A 17,665-nucleotide genomic window follows, 5' to 3' on the forward strand; every position below is an offset into this window, starting at 1 on the left:
TGAGCCTGCGCGTCTGGAGCCTGTGCTCCGCAACAAGAGAGGCTGCGATAGTGAGTGGCCCCCGCTTGCCACAACTAGAGAAAGTCCTCGCACAGAAATGAAGACCCAACACAGTGAAAATTAATTAATTAATTAATTTTTTAAAAAAGTTATGCAGCAGAAATATGGGCCAGGGGAGATGCCTAACCCTGCCTGGGTATCAGGAGGCATCCCAAAGAGGTGACAACTGAGTAGAAGCTAGCCTGGTGAAGGGGGCAGACAAAGAACTTCCAGGTAAAGGCCCAGACAGGGGAGGGGACTGGCAGATTTCTGATGAGCCCAAAATCACAACAGTGTCAATCTATTAAGCGCTTACCTGGTGCCAGGGACTAATCTAAGCATCCCGCATGTATTAACTCATTTCATCTTCACACCAACCCTCGAGGTGGGTTCTGTTATTATCCTCATTTCACAGAAACAGAAGCTGAGGCTCAGAGGGGTGAAGCAGCTTATCCGCAGTCACACAACCAGTAAGCGACCGGAGGCAGGATCTGAACCCAGGACTGTGGCTCAGAGGCTCTACTAAAGCGGGGGCTCTTGAGCAGTGTTGAGGAATAAATTGCCGAAGGCAGGGGTCAGACCAGGAGGGCAGGGCCTGGGTATCCTCACCTGTCAGGGGGCCTTGCTGAGATCTCATCCTCTGTGTTAAGACTGACCTGGCTGTGCACCTCGATTCTCCACTTCCTAGCTTTGTGACTGCACCTGGGCCCTTCTCGCCTCTGAGCCTCACTCTCCCTATCTGTAAAATGGGGGGGGGGGGTAAAGTGACAGAATGTTCAACGGGCTATATCCTCTCTGAGGACTCCTTTCAGCTCAGAGGGTCCAAAACTGGCTGTGTGATTATGGACCAATCTTTTTCCCTCTCTGGGCCTCAGTTTCCCCTGAGGAGGAGGGGACTGGGTCAGAAAGGGAGTGGCCCTCAAAACCTATAAGCCCCCACCAGAACCATCACCTACCTCTGTCTGCTACGCCACTCAGCCCAGCCCCCTCCCTCAGGTGGTGTCAGAGCAAAGCCGGGAGGCGGGGAAAGGGTGCCCCTATGAAGTGCGGGGAGGAGGCCTGGGGTGATGTTGAGAAGAGACCAGAGCTGAGGGTACGAGTGAAAAAGTCAGCCCTGGGGTTTGTAGTCCTGGGAGGGGAGCGGGTTTCAATGCAGAGGAAAAGAGGCACGCGCTGGGATCCCCAAGGCGAGGCCGAGGGCTTCAGTGGGGGTTGAAGAGGAGGGCCAGGGCCCATCAAATGCGGGGAGAGATGTGGGCTGGGCATAAGTGGAGAGAGGAGAGGCAGAGGGAGCGTGCAGAGGGGCAAGCTGCGGCTCAGACGCGGGACGGCAGGCAGGGGCTGAAGTTTGCACGGTGGGAGACGCAGCTGGGCTGGAGTCCCGGAGAGGACAGGGCAAGCAATCCGCGGAGAACGCAGCCCGAGCTTCCGCCGGGCGCAAAGGCGGGGAGGGGGCGTCTCGTGGGGAGGAGTGGAGCCCGCTGTGGGGAGCAGAGACGGGGGCTGCAGGGTCCCGGGGGAGGGCCGGCGCCCCGGGAGGGGAAGGCCGGGGGTTCAGGGCGGGGCGGAGAGGCGGGGGCCGGGCAGCGGGCGCACCTGAAGTCCTTGTCGCTGGACGTCATCTTCTCCAGGAGGCTGGAGATGTGGAAAGCAGCGGTGCTCATGGTGGCTGCGCCGCGGGGCCGCCGACGGGAAGGAATATGGCGGCGCGGCCCCCTCCCCCGCCGCACGCGGGCTGCGCTCAGCTAACAGAAATAGCCGCCCCCGCCCCGCCCCGCCCCGCGGCGCAGCGCTTGCCTCTGCCTTGGCCGCCGCTGCGGGAGGCGGGAGGGGCCCGCCAGGAGCTCTGTGGTCTCGGCCCGGCGCCAGCTCTGCAGACGGCCCATCACTGGCTTGCACACTCCCACAGACGGGAAGCTCACCACCTATCACCGGACAGCCTCTCCCTATGATTCCTGTGGGCCTCAACCCTGCTCGCGAGACACAGGCATGGTAACAGAGAGTCTCAGGTTCGAACCGCACCTCCGTCAGTTCTGCTACTGTGAGGCCTTAGCCAAGTTACTTGACCTCTCTAAGCCTCAGCTTTCTCATCTGTAGGCATTCAAGGAACAGGAGCTGCTATTGTAGGTCAAGCCAACCAAAGCACTTTCCACCCCCACCCTGCTCCCCATGCGGCCCACCCCTAAGCCAGACAGGATATGGAGTATACCCTATCGCCCCAGGCCTCCTGCCTGCCACCTCCAACCCTCAGGACATCACGGCCAGTTTCCTCATTTTATAGCTACACAGCTGATGCCCAGAGAGGTAAAGGGACTTGCTATAGGTCACACGGCCAGTGAATCTGGGATGGAATCAGGACTGACCCCAGACTGGGCAACAGTTCTTACCCAGAATGAAGCTGTGCACAGTTCCTCCCCAGGTAGGCACAAGCTCAGGGTGGAAGAATCTGTAGGAGGACGAGGAGAGTGGCAGAACTTCTCCAAACAGCCAGGAGGCTGCTGGCTCTTGGGAAAGTGAGTCACATGTGCAAGACAACCCTGGGTTCAAATCCCTGCCAGGCTGCTTCCTGGCTGTGTGGACTTGGGATAATGACACAACCTCTCTGAGCTATGTTCTTCTCACCCATAAGATAGGGATAAAATTAATCTTTATTTTATAACACACTTCTTGGGTACCAGTTATTATGGGTTCCTGGGCTCTAGAGTAGCACTGTGCAACAGAACTTTCTGCAGTGTCGGAGATTTTATACATCTGCACTGTCCATTATGGTGGCCATCAGTCACATGTGGCTATTGAGCACTTGAAATGTGGCTTAAATGAAATGTGACTTAGTATGATTGAGGAATGGAATATTTAATTCTATTTACTTTTAATTAACTTTAAAGAGCCATCTACAGCTAGTGGCTACCATAGTGGACAATGCATTTCTGGACAGTAGGGACACAGCAGGGGACTAGACACAGACAGCCTCTGCCCCTTGGGGACCATACATTCTAATGGAGGATGTGAGCATTAAGGAAGTCAGTGATTAGATAAGGAAAATAAGAGCTATACAGAAAACAAAAGGGGGTGAGGGCACAGAGAGTGCCTGGGTGTGGAGGGGCAACTTTAGCCATGTTACTCAGGGAGGGCCTTTTTTGAGGAAGAGTCATTTGGGCTAAGACCTGAACAGAGGAAAAGGAGGCAGCTGGGCAAAGTTTTGCAGGAAGAGCTCCTCAGACAGAGGGAACAGCAAGTGCAAAGGTCCTGAGGTAGGAACAAGTATAGGAGGAAGTGAGGTCAGAGAGGTGGGCAGGATCCAGATAATTCGCAGCCTTTCAGACCAAGCTGAGGAGTTAGTTAGGATTTTATGTCAAATCTCTAGGGAGCCACTGGAGGGCATTAAGCAAGGAGGTGACATGATTGGTGTTTTGGAAAGACCCCTGTGACTGCTGAGCAGTCGTGCAGTCAAGTGTGATGGGGGCTGCATTAGGGGAGTAGTGGTGAAGGTGGGAAGAAATGGACAGATTTGGACATGTTATAAAAATAGAATAAATAATGACACAGGCACTTTAGAAAACAGTTTGGCAGTTTCTTATAAAGTATGCTTATCGTATGACCCAGCAATTACACTCATAGGTATTTATCCAAGAAAAATGAAAGCATATATTCACACTAATACTTGTACATAAATGTTCATAGCAGCTTTATTTATAATCACCAAAAACAGGTGGGATAAGGATTTGTAAAGACTTTTTTCCTGGAGAGTAGGCCTTTGTTATGGAGAACACTCTGGGTGTATTTCGCAGAGGTTACTCTTTGCCTCCCCTTCTCAGAACTCAGAGGGGAGCTCTCTTCATTATGAGAACTTAGTGAGGTGCCTGGAGGTAAAACCCACAAAAGTGTGGGGGGCTCCCTTAAGGCTGTGGCCCCAGGAGCTTCTCACTCTCCCGCTAGTTCCCAGTCAGCCTCCCTCAATTTGTCAAAGTTGCCGTAAAAGTGTTCCTACCAGCTTATGGCTCCAGTGGCTTTTGCTATAGGGAAGCAGATCTCAGCTGTAACTTTCTAGATTCTCCTGCCTCTTTAAATTTTGGGGTGGTGTTTGCCCTTCGACCTCACTTCTTGGTTGGGTCTAAGAAAAGTTGTTGATTTTCAGTTTGTTCAGCCTTTTCTTGTTGCAAGGATGGGAATGATGGCTTCCAAGCGCTTTGTGTGTGAAGTCCTGTCCTCAATCGTGAAGTCTTCTTTATATGTGGTATATTTATATATGGTATATTTTGCAAACATTTTATCCCAGTTTGTCAGTTGTCTTTGACTTTATGATGATTTTGGCCATGCAATTAAAAAATGTTATTCTTCTGTATGGTAGGAGATATGGATCTAATTTTATTTTTTCCAAATGGTTACCCAATTGCCTCAGCATCATTTATTAAAATGTCCACAAATATAAAGGTTTATAGCACAAAGTAATTTCCTTTTGGTGATGTATCAGCTCTGTATCTTTTTTTTTTTTTTTTTTTTTTTTTGCCGTACGCAGGCCTTTCACTGCTGTGGCCCCTCCCGTTGCAGAACACAGGCTCCGCACGCTCAGATTCAGCAACCATGGCTCACGGGCATAGCCACTCCGCAGCATGTGGGATCTTCCCAGACCGGGGCACGAACCCATTTCCCCTGCATCGGCAGGCGGACTCTCAACCACTGTGCCACCAGGGAAGCCCCTGTATCTTTTTTTTTTTTTTTTTTTTTTTTTTTTTTTTTTTTGCGGTACGGGGGCCTCTCACTGCTGTGGTCTCTCCCACTGCGGAGCACAGGCTCCAGACACGCAGGCTCAGCGGCCATGGCTCACGGGCCTAGCCACTCCGCGGCATGTGGGATCCTCCCGGACCGGGGCATGAACCCGTGTCCCCTGCATCAGCAGGCAGACTCTCAACCACTGCGCCACCAGGGAAGCCCTCAGCTCTGTATCTTGATGATGGTGGTGGTTATATGAATCTATACATGAGCTAAAATACATAGAAACTGTGCGTACAAATGAATGCATGTAAAAAATGGTGAAAATGGAGTAAGGCTGATAGTCTAGTTAATGGTACTGTATCAGTGTCAATTTCCTGGCTTTGCTATTGTAGTACAGTTATATAAGATGTCACCATTGGGAGAACCTGGGTGAAGGGTACATGGGACTCTACGTATATTTTTGCCACTTTATTTGAGTTGATAATTTGTATCAAAATTAGAAGTTTAAAAAAATTCACCTTTGCTACAGCGAGCTGAGATGGCTAGATTAAATTTTTTTAAGTCCAATTTGTTAAAGTGGCAAGTCTGCTCCATTTATATTCGTTGTGATTACTGATATGGTTGGTCAACTTTTATCCTCACTTATATTCTTTTTTTTTAAAGGTAAAAAAAAAAATTGAAATCTACCATACATACGTCAAAGTGCAAAAATCCTAAGAGTACAGCTTGATTATTGATCACCAATTGAACATACCCATGAGACCACCCAAATCAAGAAATAGAACCTTATCAAATTCCCAGAAATCCCCGTCCTGCACATTGCAATTACTACTCCCACTCTCCTCTCCAAACAAAATCACCATTGTGAGTTTTAAAATCATAGATTAGGTTTGCTTGTTTTGACTTTCATATGAATGATATCATAGTACATGTTTTTGTGAGTCTGGCTTCTCTTGCTCAATTTTATGCTTTATCCTCACTTATATTCTATTTTGTGTAATTTACCCTGCTTTTTCTTTGCCACTTCCTGCTTCTTATTGGATTGGTCATATATTCTTTTTTTTATATAAATTTATTTATTTATTTTTGGCTGCATTAGGTCTTTGTTGCTGTGCAGGGGCTTTTCTCTAGTTGAGGCGAATGGGGGATACTCTTCGTTGCGGTGCACGGGCTTCTCATTGCGGTGGCTTCTCTTGTTGAGCATGGGCTCTAGGCACGCAGGCTTCAGTAGTTGTGCCACAGGGGCTCAGTAGTTGTGGCACGTGGGCTTAGTTGCTACATGGCACGTGGGATCTTCCTGGACCAGGGATCAAACCCGTGTCCCCTGCATTGGCAGGCGGATTCTTAACCACTGCACCACCAGGAAGTCCCAGATTGGTCATATATTCTTTTTTTTTTTTTTTTTTTTTTTTTGTGGTTCGTGGGCCTCTCACTGTTGTGGCCTCTCCCACTGCAGAGCACAGGCTCTGAACGCGCAGGCTCATGGGCCCAGCCACTCTGCGGCATGTGGGATTCTCCCGGACGGGGACATGAACCCGTGTCCCCTGCATCGGCAGGCAGACTCTCAACCACTACGCCACCAGGGAAGCCCCCGGTCATATTATCCCTCCTTTTATCCCCCTTTTATGGAAATTGTAAATTCTATTTCATTGGCTTAGGAGTTACTGTTAACATTCTAATAGGTAGACTTGATTTAATCCAAATTTAGTTTATAAGTTAATTATAATTACATTTAGGGCTTCCCTGGTAGCACAGTGGTTAAGAATCCGCCTGCCAATGCAGGGGACGCAGGTTCGAGCCCTGGTCCAGGAAGATCCCACATGCCGCGGGGCAACTAAGCCTGTTCACCACAACTACTGAGCCTGCGCTCTAGAGCCCACAAGCCACAACTACTGAACCCACGTGCCACAACAACTGAAGCCCGTGTGCCTAGAGCCCATGCTCCACAACAAGAGAAGCCACCGCATGAGAAGCCCACGCACCGCAACAAAGAGTAGCCCCCGCTCGCCGCAACTAGAGAAAACCCGCATGCAGCAACGAAGACCCCTAATGCAGCCAAAAATAAATTAATTAATTTTTAAAAATTACATTTAGGGCTTCCCTGGTGACGCAGTGGTTGAGAGTCCTCCTGCCGATGCAGGGGACACGGGTTCGTGCCCCGGTCCGGGAGGATCCCACATGCCGCGGAGCGGCTAGGCCTGTGAGCCATGGCCGCTGAGCCTGCGCATCCGGAGCCTGTGCTCCACAACGGGAGAGGCCACAGCAGTGAGAGGCCCGCGTACCGCAAAAAAAAAAAAAAGAAAGAAAGAAAATTACATTTAAATTTATTAAAAATAATTTAAACTTGTAATTTAAATCATTTGTAATTTAATTTAATTTGTAAGTTACTCAATAACTCTACCCTCCTCCTGAATAATATGAGGATCTTAGAATGCTTTAATATTTCCAGTCTGATATGTATTATTGTTTAATATGAATTTGGATTCTACCTTGCATTTATACATCTCAAGTTGTTTATTATTATTTTAGAGAGCACTTACTTAGATTTACCTATGTTTACCAATTTCTTTGCTAACAATTCCTTCTTTGATTCTTTACTTCCACGTTCAATTTCTTTTTTCTTCATCTAGGGAATGAGGAAAGTTCTTTGAGCAAGAATGATAAACTTTGTCAGTTTTTTGCCTGACAATGTCTTTCTTAAGCCTTTGCTCTTAAATATTTAGGTGGATTTAGGATTTTAAGTTGATGTTTTCTTTCAGCACTTTGAAGACATTGTTCCTTGTCTTCTGACTTATCCTGTTGCTGTTTAGCTTCCTGCTCTCACTATAACTAAACTGCCCAAGATCATCTTATAGTCAAATATTGCTACTGTGACTCCTGTCACACACCGACGTTCCATCTAGTTGGATTGAGGAGAAGAGAAAAGGGGAAATTTGCCAGATGTGTTTTAAAGAAAGTTCTCAGAAGCTGATACTTCACTTACAACCCATTGGCCACCCATAGCTATTAGGGCACTGGGAAATGTAGTCTTGATCCTGGTGGCCATGTGCCCGCTATACCCCTAGGATGGGGGGCAGGACTGGTTCATTCCTGGACCCTCCCCCCAGGAGGTGCCCCACAGGGGTCTGAAGATGGAATTTGTTGGCAAATGCTTCTCCTCACTCATACATGGCCAGGGCTTGAGGTGTTGCCTGAGGAGAAGACCCAGGCAGCAGAACCACTCCCTTCCCCCCCAGAAACAGCCCCTGCCCCAGGAGTCATCCCACTCTGCCGTGTGAGAGGCTGGGCTGCTCCCTCTGGGTCCCACTTCTTCTGTCTGGACCTCAGCAGGGGCTTCTGCCCATCTCCTGGTATTCCAAGTTGTGAGATGCCAGTCCACCTCAGAGGGGCACTAAAGGAATCCTTTGGCCTCCTCCTGGAGAACTAAAAAAGGAACACTTGCTTAGTACTCTCAGGTGCTGTCATTGTGGGGCAGGTGATTTCTCCATTTGACCTATGAAGAAGCTGAGACTAAAAGAGGTTAAGTGATTTGGCTGAGGTCACACAGCTAGAGCCAGCACTCAAATTGGGGTCTCCCAGCTATTTAAAATACTGAACCACTTGAGGGCTATTCATAATACTAAACCACTTCTTTCTGGGATGGAGAAAGGTTTTTGTGGCTTGAAGCAAACAAGTTTGAACTCTTGTTCTATCACATCTTTTAGGAGTGAACGAGGCAGGCAGGTTGCTGGGAGAGAGTGACAGCCCCCCAGCCTGTGGGGGGAGCCAGGGATCCAAGCAGTGAGTATTCCTGTCAGCATTTACCAAAGACCCAGGCCGTGTGCTAAGCACAGGGGGTTATAGAGGAAAGCTGATCAGGGATGTGGTTAAGAACAGCTGCTTAGTGAGAAGACAGAGCTGAATTTGAGTCACCTCTAGCTGTGGGACCTCGGGCAAGTGACTCAGTCCCTCTGAGCCTCAGTTTCCACATCTACAAAATGGAAATAATAGCACCCACCCAATAAGGCAAAGCTCTTGGCAGAATGCCTTGCACATGGCAAACCTGCAGTGAACGGTAGCTATTGGTTGTTTTTATTATCGTTACACCTTGTAGGGGAGACATATGCTGATGTATGATGATCGAGGGAAGAATTGTGGGGACACAGAGGAGAGGGATGGGACGTGTGAGCCAGGCCTTGAGGAGCAGTACATCCTCCAGGCAGAGAACCGGGCCAGCGTTCCAGACACGAATGCCTGTATACTCACAACCTCAGGCTCCATCCTCAGGTGCCCTGGGTCTGCCCCTCACGCCTACAGGACAGATGCGTCCTGTGACATCTGCCCAGGCTTGAGTCCGGTCAGACATCACTCACAGGTGAGTCACTGCCCGAGCTCTTAGGAGAATTCCCAGGCTGAAGGCTCTGGGTCCTTCCAGCACAGGTGAGCCCGTTTCAAACATTTGGGTCTTGCATCTCAAGATGCTCTCAAGAGCCTTTTAAAAAATCTCCCTCCCTCCCTACTTCCTTCCTCCCTTCTTTTCTCCCTCCCTCTCTTCCTTCCATTCTTTTTATGCATCATAAAGGTTAACAACTCACACATTTATTTACAGAGATTTGTGACACCTCCTCAAGAACAGAAATATACTTGCAAACCAGACAGCACTAGAACAGGATGACCAAGGCTGATACAATCCAAAGCGGGAGATTCCACAACAGCAGCTCCAGCCAGGAGTCTCCTGGTGTCTGGTCGCTAAATACTGGCTTCAAGCAAAGCAATGGAAACCACAGTCCAGGTACTACGGTAGGACAAGACCGCCTCTCTCCAGATGTGGAATGTAAGTCCAGTAACACTGCATGCCCCAAGACTTTTTTTAATGGAAATATCCTAATGTACACAGAAGTAGGAAGAACAATATAATGAATTCCGACGGACGAATCAGCCAGCTTCCGCTACTGTCAACGTTGGTCAGTCGTGCTTCCTCTCTCCCCCTCCCCCATTTTTCCCGAGGCTGGAGTGCTTAAAGCACATACCAAACGCAATGTCCTGTCACTAGTAATCGCTTCAGCTTGCCACGCCAACGGATGGTATTGTTTTTACATAACTGCTGTGCCAACGTCACACCTAACAAAAATAACAAAAACCCATAAATAATCTAATATTTAGTCCATGTTCAGGTTTCCCAGATGGTGTCAAAGATGTCTGTTGGCAATTAGTTTGTTAGAAGAGTGTTCACGAAATTCATTTGGCTCTGAATTCCACAACTGTGGCACTTCACGTGTTTTGCTTCCTGGATGGGCTATAAGGGGCATGGAGACAGGAATGCGTCCTACCCCTTCTTAAAACCTCCAGCTGTGGGGCTTCCCTGGTGGCGCAGTGGTTGAGAGTCTGCCTGCCGATGCAGGGGACACGGGTTTGAGCCCTGGTCTGGGAGGATCCCACATGCCGCAGAGCGGCTAGGTCCGTGAGCCACAACTACTGAGCCTGCGCGTCTGGAGCCCATGCTCCACAACAAGAGAGTCCACGATAGTGAGAGGCCCGTGCACCGTGATGAAGAGTGGCCCCCGCTTGCCACAACTAGAGAAAGCCCTTGCAAAGAAACGAAGACTCAACACAGCCAAAATAAAGAAATAAATTAATACTACTTATTAAAAAAAACCCTCCAGCTGTGTGCTGGACACAAGCTAGCTCACAGGAGGCCCTCAAGATGAGGCCGGGTTCCCTGTCAACCTCTGTACCGGGTCCAGCAGCCCTGGGTGGGGTGGGCCCTACCTGTGTACCATGGAATATTACTCAGCAATGAGAAGGAACAGGCTGCTGATACTCACAACCTGGATGAATCTACAGAGAATTAACGCTGAGTGAAAAAAGCTGATCACAAAAGGTTACAAACGGTATGGTTCCTTTTCTATAACTTTCTTGAAATAAAATTATAGAGATAGACAAGAGATTAGTGGTTGCCAGGGATCAGGGAGGGGAGGATTGAGAAGGAAAGTGGGTGTGGCTATAAAAAGGCAGCATGAGGGGTCCTTGTGGTGATGGAAATGTTCTGTATTTTGATGGTATCAATGTCAGTATGGTGGTTGGGAAATTGTACTATAGTTTTTCAAGATGTTCCCATTGGGTGAAGCTTGGGAAAGAGTACATGGGGGTCTCTGTGTTCTTTCTTAAAACTTCATGTGGTGATCTCAAATAATTATCTCAAATATATTATCTCAAAAAGTTTAATTTTAAGAAAGTGTGGTCAAGCAGAGGTAGTTTCCCCTAGAAACCAAAGGGAATATTTTCTGGACCTATTTGTTCCCCTCAAAGAGATTTCCAGGGATAGTTTGCATTGCTGCCCTCCAGTGCTTGTCAAACTGGGTTACCTGGAGCCTTTGGGTTCTCAGTGGGCGCTCCAGTGGCTGCCTGCAAGGTGATGCTGAGCAGGTGCTTCCATTAATAGCCCCAAGATCCCCACTTGAACTAGAAAGAAGTCCACTCTGATCTGCTAGAACGTCTTCAATTTTATTTGTTAAAAGGATCTTTCTGCTTAAAAAAAGAAAAAGGAAGTTTGAAAGCCACTTAAATTGAGCCTGAGCCCTCATTTTGCATTTGTCAGAATGAGCTAGGGTTGACCTTTTCCCCGCCACACCCCCTTTTTAAAAAAAATTTAACTTTAGTCCTTGTTCTTTAGAAGAGGCATTGAGACACTGGCGTCTGAGAGTCAGAGGACTTTCAGGATGGCCAGGTCCAACTTCTGCCTTCAGCTGCAGAGGTTTTCCTTAGACCCAACTGTTGAAACCACTGAGGTCCAGAGGCCCGGGGTGAGTCAGGCTTAATCTAGATTTAGGAATATTTTAAACTCCATCTCAAATTGCATCAGATACAGCCATTGTTTCCCAAAGAATATGGAGTGGTAAAGAGTCTAATCTAGGCCAGAGGCTACCTCTTCAAACATGGATTTAAATGACACATGGGCTTCTAAATGAGGTTAGGTTGGAGTTTCTCCATGGAGGGGTGAAAAAAGTCCTGCCTTTGAAGTCAAGGAAACCGGGATTCAAGTCCTGACTTAGCCACATCCCAGTTATGTCACCTTGAGCAATCATTCACCCCTCTGATTCTCTTTTCTCATCCATGAAATGGGCGATAGTCCCTGATTTAGAGCATTCATTTAATAAATGTTTTAATATGGTTAAGACAGGCCCTGCCCTCAGAGGCATCTATTTGCTGAGTAAGCAAAAACTCATGTCAAGAACCAGGCTCCAGGGTGCTCATAGTAGGGGCACATTCTTTGCCCTCTACACCCACAGGGCATCATTCTCAGACCCAAGAAGTCTCTGGAGAGTTCCCATCAGCCTGAGGGATCCCAGGGCCTCATCACAAGAGTGTCAAGCCCTGGGGAGGGCCGAGTGTGTCCAGGCACTGCCCCGAGTATTTCATACAAATAATCTCACCACGGATTGGGACTTCTGTCTCCCCATTTTTATGGATGTGGAGACTGAGGCCAAGCTGTGTTACTGTTGCCTCCAGAATTCACATGTCTGCTGAGTCAGGGGGCCCCCCTGGCTGTCAGTTCTAGAATGCAGGGAAGCCAGATGCCACCCTCAGATGCTGAGCTGGCTCCCTGGGACTGTCAGCTGTGGCCACAGGATGGTGGGAGTTTGCCCCATGAATCACCCCCCCACACACATACACACACACACACACACACACACACACACACACGCAGGGCAGTGAGGTCACCTCAGGATGGAGCTGAGCTGGACCTGCCTTGCGCCTCTGGCAGCTCTGTCGTTGCCCTGGAGATCCGCCCATGGCAGAGACATAGGAAATGCCCTGAGATTGTGCCTCCACCCTGTGCCAGATGCTGCAGGAGGTGAACTCCTATTTGCTCAGAGAGGGGAAGTACCCTAACCTGGGACTAGAAGGAGGCAAACACAAGGTCATGACTGGCTCTTATGAGCACCTACTATGTGCCCGTCATTGAAACCTTTAAGTGGTAGGAAGTATTATTTAGACCAGTGGTTCTTAAACGTGAACAAGCATCAGAATCACCACGGGGTGCGGGTGGGGGGCTGTTAAAATACAAATTGCGGTCCCACCTCCAGAGTTTCTGATTCATTAGGACTAGGGTGGGACTCGAGAATTTGCATTTCTAAAGTTTCCAGGTGATGCTGATACTGCTGGTCCAGGACCCACACTTTGAGAATAGCTAATTAGTTCAACTTCCTTTCCCTTGCTTAATGGTGGTTCTCAAGTTTCTTCTTCTAGGGATGGAGGTCTCATTGCCTATTCTGTCAACCTATTTCATTTCTACATAGTTTTTACTGTGAAGATATGACTTGTGTGTGTGTGCTTATGTTGCAATGAAAACTAACCCTCTTGGCTCTCCTCTGTGGCTCATTCTCTCTGCCTCTGGACTGCATGATCTCATCAAAAAGGAGCAATTGGAGGGGAGAGGAGACTTGCAATTAGACCAAAGGTCTCCCTCACCTGCACAGCCCATAGCCACCAAGCCCTGTCCATTCTACCCTCTAAATCAACAGTGTCCAATAGAAATATATTGTGAGCTCTATGTACAAAATTAAAAAAATTTTCCAGTAGCATCATTAAAAATAGCAAAAAGAAGCAGGTGAAACTAATTTTAATAATATACTTTAACCCAACTATATTCAAATATTATCTTTTTAACAGGTGATCAATACAAAAATTATTGAGGAGCTATTGTGTATTTTTTCGTGCCAAGACTTGGAAATCCAGTGTGTATTTTACACTTACAGTACACCTCAGTTCTGACCAGCACATTTCAAGGGCTCCATAACCACATGTGGCTGGTGGCTACTGTTCTGGACAGCGCAGTGACCCTGTTCCTAGTCCTCATCTGCCCTGCCACGGCTCATGCTTACCAGGTTCCTGCCCCTCATGTCTTGCCTGCCAATCCAGAGTACGGCAGCCAAATCATTGCCTGAAACGTAAGATTTGATCGTGTCCCTATCACCCTCATGATAAGGTCCGGCCTCCTTGGTCTGGCTTCTGACGCCTCTCTTGCTTTCCCTTCTCCCGTCCTCCAGCCCCCAAGCCCCCCACTCTCCTGCTGTACTGAATTATTCTCAGATCCTCGACACACTAGTGCCTGTTACCTCTAAACCTTTCCACACTCCATTCCCTCTGCCTCGAATACCCTTGGAACGCATCTTGGGCTACGCTTTCAGGTCACTCATTCATTCAACAAAATTTATTGAGCACCTACTATGTGTTGACACTGTCCCAGATCCTGGAACAAACAAATACATAAGAAGGAAGCATGACTAACAAGAAAATATATGGTGTGTCAGACAGTGAGCAGTAAAGCAGGATGCGAGGGAAAGGTGGTGCAGGCAGTTACTACTGTATACAGGATGTCAGGGAAGGCTTCCTGGAGAAGGTGACATTTGAGTAGAGAGACCTGAAAAAGTGAGGGAAGGAGCCAGGCGGCTGTCTAGGGAAAAGCATTCTAGGCAGAGGGAACAGCCAGTGCAAAGGCCCTGAGGAGGAAGCCTGAGTGGAGTGTTTGGGGCACATTCCTGGGTGGCTGGGGCGGAGTGAGAGAGGAAGTCATAGAAATCAAGATCAGAGAGAGCAAGGAGTGAGTGGCACATCATACAGGGCTGTGTAAATACGGGAGTGAGTGAGGTGTGAACCCTCGGAGGGTGCTGAGCAGAGGAGGGACATGAGCTGACTTGAGTTTTAACCAGATCCCTCTGGTTGCCATGATGGCAACAGACAGGAGCATAGAGACTAGTGATGTGGTGGCCAGACCAGGGTGGTTGCCAAGCAGATGGAACGAAGAGGCTGGATTCAGAATATGTTGAAGGTGGGGACAACAGGGTTTTCCAGATAGGTCAGAACCATAGTATGAGAGAGCAAAGGGTCAAGGATGACTCAGAGGACGACTCCTGAGCTTAGATGACTCCTCTTCCAGGAAGCCCTCCTGGGAAACCACAGCTCCCTGGGCCTTGCCCTCATGGGGGCTGTCGTGGCCTGTCTCCCTCAGGGTGCTCCCCAGGGCAGTGTAGGACTTGTTTACTGTCCTGCTTCCAGAGTGTTTGAGAGGTGAGTGAGTCCCGGCCTCAGCTTTGAGAGGTCAGTCCCCACCCCCTACTCTGTTGGGATCCACAAGGCAGTGGATGTTCTAGCCTTTGCCCAGTTTCCTCACCAGGAGAGGGCACTGCCAGTCCCACCCACAGGACTCACCCCCACCCAGCCCTGAGCCCCAGGGCCTCCTCTTCTGCTGCGGGCCCCACCTCATTCCTCTGGGGGAGCATCCGGTTGGCCCACATGGCTGGGCCCTGAGTCGCCCTCAGCCAGGGGGGTGGGGAGCATCTGGGACAAGCCACCTCCTCCCCGCCCAGAGCCTGGCACAAGTCAGGGTGGTACGACTGCCCCCACGTAACTACCCCTGAGGTCAGAGAGCATGGCCCCGGCCCGGGGCGGGTTGGGGGCTGCAGCCACTCCATCTGCCCTCCTGGCACATCCGGGGAGGAGTCAAGTCAGACAGGAAGGCCTGACGCCCACAGCACCGCGGGAAGGAGGGCCCCCCGGCTGAGCGTGGGCGCGTGGGCGGGTGAGCGTGGGGCCCAGGGCGACGTCACGTCCCGCCCCTGCCTGTCACGGGGGCGGCCCCGCCTCTCTGCCCTCCTCCCGGCCCCGCCCCGCCCGCCTCAGGAGTCCGAGCGCCGCTAGCCTCCAGCCCACACCGGCCTCGGGAACACAGGTAAGGGGCACGCGGAGCGTGAGAGGCGGGGTGGGGGTGATTTTTAAGAGAACTGGGGAGAAACAGGCTCTTCAACAGGCCTGACATTTTGTGGTTACCTGTGGGCCTGGGTTTGAGTCCCAGTTCAGTGGCTTCCCAGCTGGGTGAGCGCCTGTGTCTCCATCTCTGGAAAATCAGGGGAGGGTGAAGTTCTTCAGGGGTGCTGTGAGCCTCCAGCCGGCCCGTGCCCCGCCCCCGCAGGTGACCCACTGCGGTTCTGTCGCTGACTTCCTGCGGGGCCTTCAGAAAACCCTACGACCTCAGCTTTCCCATTCGTGAGGTGAAGGGTCCCCCTAGCTTCGGAAGGCTTCTCCCACTCTGCCCTCGAGGGACTTACAGCTTTGGAGGGTTTTTCCTCACAGACGCCCGGCCTCTGCGCTTTGACCGGCGAGTGAAGGCAGCCGCCCTCCTGTTCCCCCCAGAAGCTGCCCTGGCCCCGGGCTCAAAGGCATCTCTGGGGAAAAAGTGCTGAACAGAGAGCTGGGGGCGGGGGGGAGACCCGCTAAAGTCAGAGGCTCACGGGGTGGAGGGTGCGGCCTAGAGGGAGCCCCCAGGCACCCTGGTCCCCCAGGCCGTCATCCCGAGTCTGGAGGACTCACCTGTGCTCAGAGCATCCCGGCTTCTCTCCTCAGAGGCAGCCTTTTGGCCGGAAGCCAACCCATTTTCCTTTTATGGGGGACAAGAAAGATTATGGGCTTGTGCTTATCATTTTGACCTGGTTTGTTTAGAAACTGAGAGAAAAGTGAAGTCAGGAGTGTGTGTTTGTCCCGTTCGGAGTCCAAGCCAAGCGGATCTGTAATAACGAACCCCTCTCCTGTCTCTGGATCTCCCAGAACTTGGTGCAGCCCTCTAAAAGGCTAGGGTCCCTGGGCTTCCCTGGTGGCGCAGTGGTTGGGAGTCCACCTGCCGATGCAGGGGACACGGGTTCGTGCCCCGGTCTGGGAGGATCCCACATGCCGCGGAGCGGCTGGGCCCGTGAGCCATGGCCGCTGAGCCTGCGCGTCCGGAGCCTGTGCTCCGCAGCGGGAGAGGCCACAACGGTGAGAGGCCTGCGTACCGCAAAAAAAGAAAAAAAAAAAAAAAAAAAGGCTAGGGTCCCTGTGCCTTGAACTCCTCACCAGGCCATCTTCTTGGGGAGAGAGCTCTCACACGCTGGCCACGTGCCAGGACCAGGGACCGCTAATTTCACTCTCATAACAGCTGTATGTGGGAAGTTGTCTTTTTTTTTTAAAGAAAATAACCTTATGGAGATATCATTCACATGCCATAAAGTTCACCCTTTTAAAGTGTACAAGCCTGTGGTTTTCAGTTTATTCACTAAGTTGTGAACCATCACCACTGTCCAATTTAGAACGTTTTTATCCTCCCCAAATAAACCCCATACCCTTTAGCAGTCACTCACCATATCCCCTTCTCCCTGGCAACCGCTAATCCACTTTCTGTCTCTATGGATCTGATCATTCTGGACAATTCATGTAAATGCAGTCATACAATAGGGGATCTCTTCTGACTGGCTTCTTTCACTTAGCATAATGTTTTCAAGGTCTATGCATGTTTTAGCGTGTGTCAGCACTTCATTCCTCGTTTTGGGTGAATAATATTGTACTGTATGATTATATCACATCTTGTTTATCCATCCATCAGTTGATGGACATTTGGGTTGTTTCCACTTTCTGGCTATTATGAATAACGCTGCTGTGAACATTCATGTACAAGTCTTTGTGTGGACACAGGTTGTCAGTTCTCTTGGATATAATACCGAGGACTTGCTAGGTCTTATGGTGAAACTATGTTTAACATTGTAAGGAGCTCCAACTGTTCTCCAAAGCGGCTGCACCATTTTACATTCCCACTGACAATACGTTAAGTCTCCAAATTTTCCACGTCCTCTTCAGAACTTGTTATTGTCTGTATTTCTTATTTTAGCCATCCTAGCGCATATGAAGTGGTATCTCATTGTGGTTTTGATTTGCATTTCCGTAATGACTAATGATGCTGAGCAACTTTCCATGGGCTACTGACCATTTGTATATCTTCTTTTTGTTTGTTTGTTTGGTTGGTTTTTTTGCAGTACGCGGGCCTCTCACTGCTGTGGCCTCTCCCGCTGCGGAGCACAGGCTCCGGACACGCAGGCTCAGCGGCCATGGCTCACGGGCCCAGCCG

The 17,665-nt window shown here is 49.7% G+C and overlaps 2 protein-coding genes across 6 annotated transcripts in view; one reads left to right on the forward strand and one right to left on the reverse strand.

The window, feature by feature from the left end:
* CAND2 (cullin associated and neddylation dissociated 2 (putative)) overlaps window positions 1-1,759 on the reverse strand; it is a 30,279-nt gene extending 28,520 nt beyond the window's left edge. For 2 of the 4 annotated variants that reach the window (XM_082639382.1, XM_082639381.1), the window contains exon 1: window positions 1,636-1,759. In XM_082639382.1, coding sequence (XP_082495508.1) covers window positions 1,636-1,703 — 68 coding nt within the window. In that variant the 5' untranslated portion in view covers window positions 1,704-1,759. Of the gene's footprint in view, window positions 1-995; window positions 1,018-1,635 lie in introns of those variants that run through there. The other 2 variants (XM_082639383.1, XM_082639384.1) reach the window with 2 other exon arrangements.
* A 13,329-nt stretch (window positions 1,760-15,088) lies between these two features.
* Window positions 15,089-17,665, forward strand: part of TMEM40 (transmembrane protein 40) — a 31,361-nt gene continuing 28,784 nt past the window's right edge. Inside the window, exon 1 of one of the 2 annotated variants that reach the window (XM_082639417.1) lies at window positions 15,089-15,463. The gene's annotated coding sequence lies outside the window, so the exon portion shown is untranslated. The remainder of the gene's footprint in view (window positions 15,464-17,665) is intronic. The other variant, XM_082639418.1, reaches the window with a different exon arrangement.

This window comes from Mesoplodon mirus (genome assembly GCF_964341445.2).
Source record: "Mesoplodon mirus genome assembly, chromosome: 12".
NCBI classification, from domain to species: domain Eukaryota; kingdom Metazoa; phylum Chordata; class Mammalia; order Artiodactyla; family Ziphiidae; genus Mesoplodon; species Mesoplodon mirus.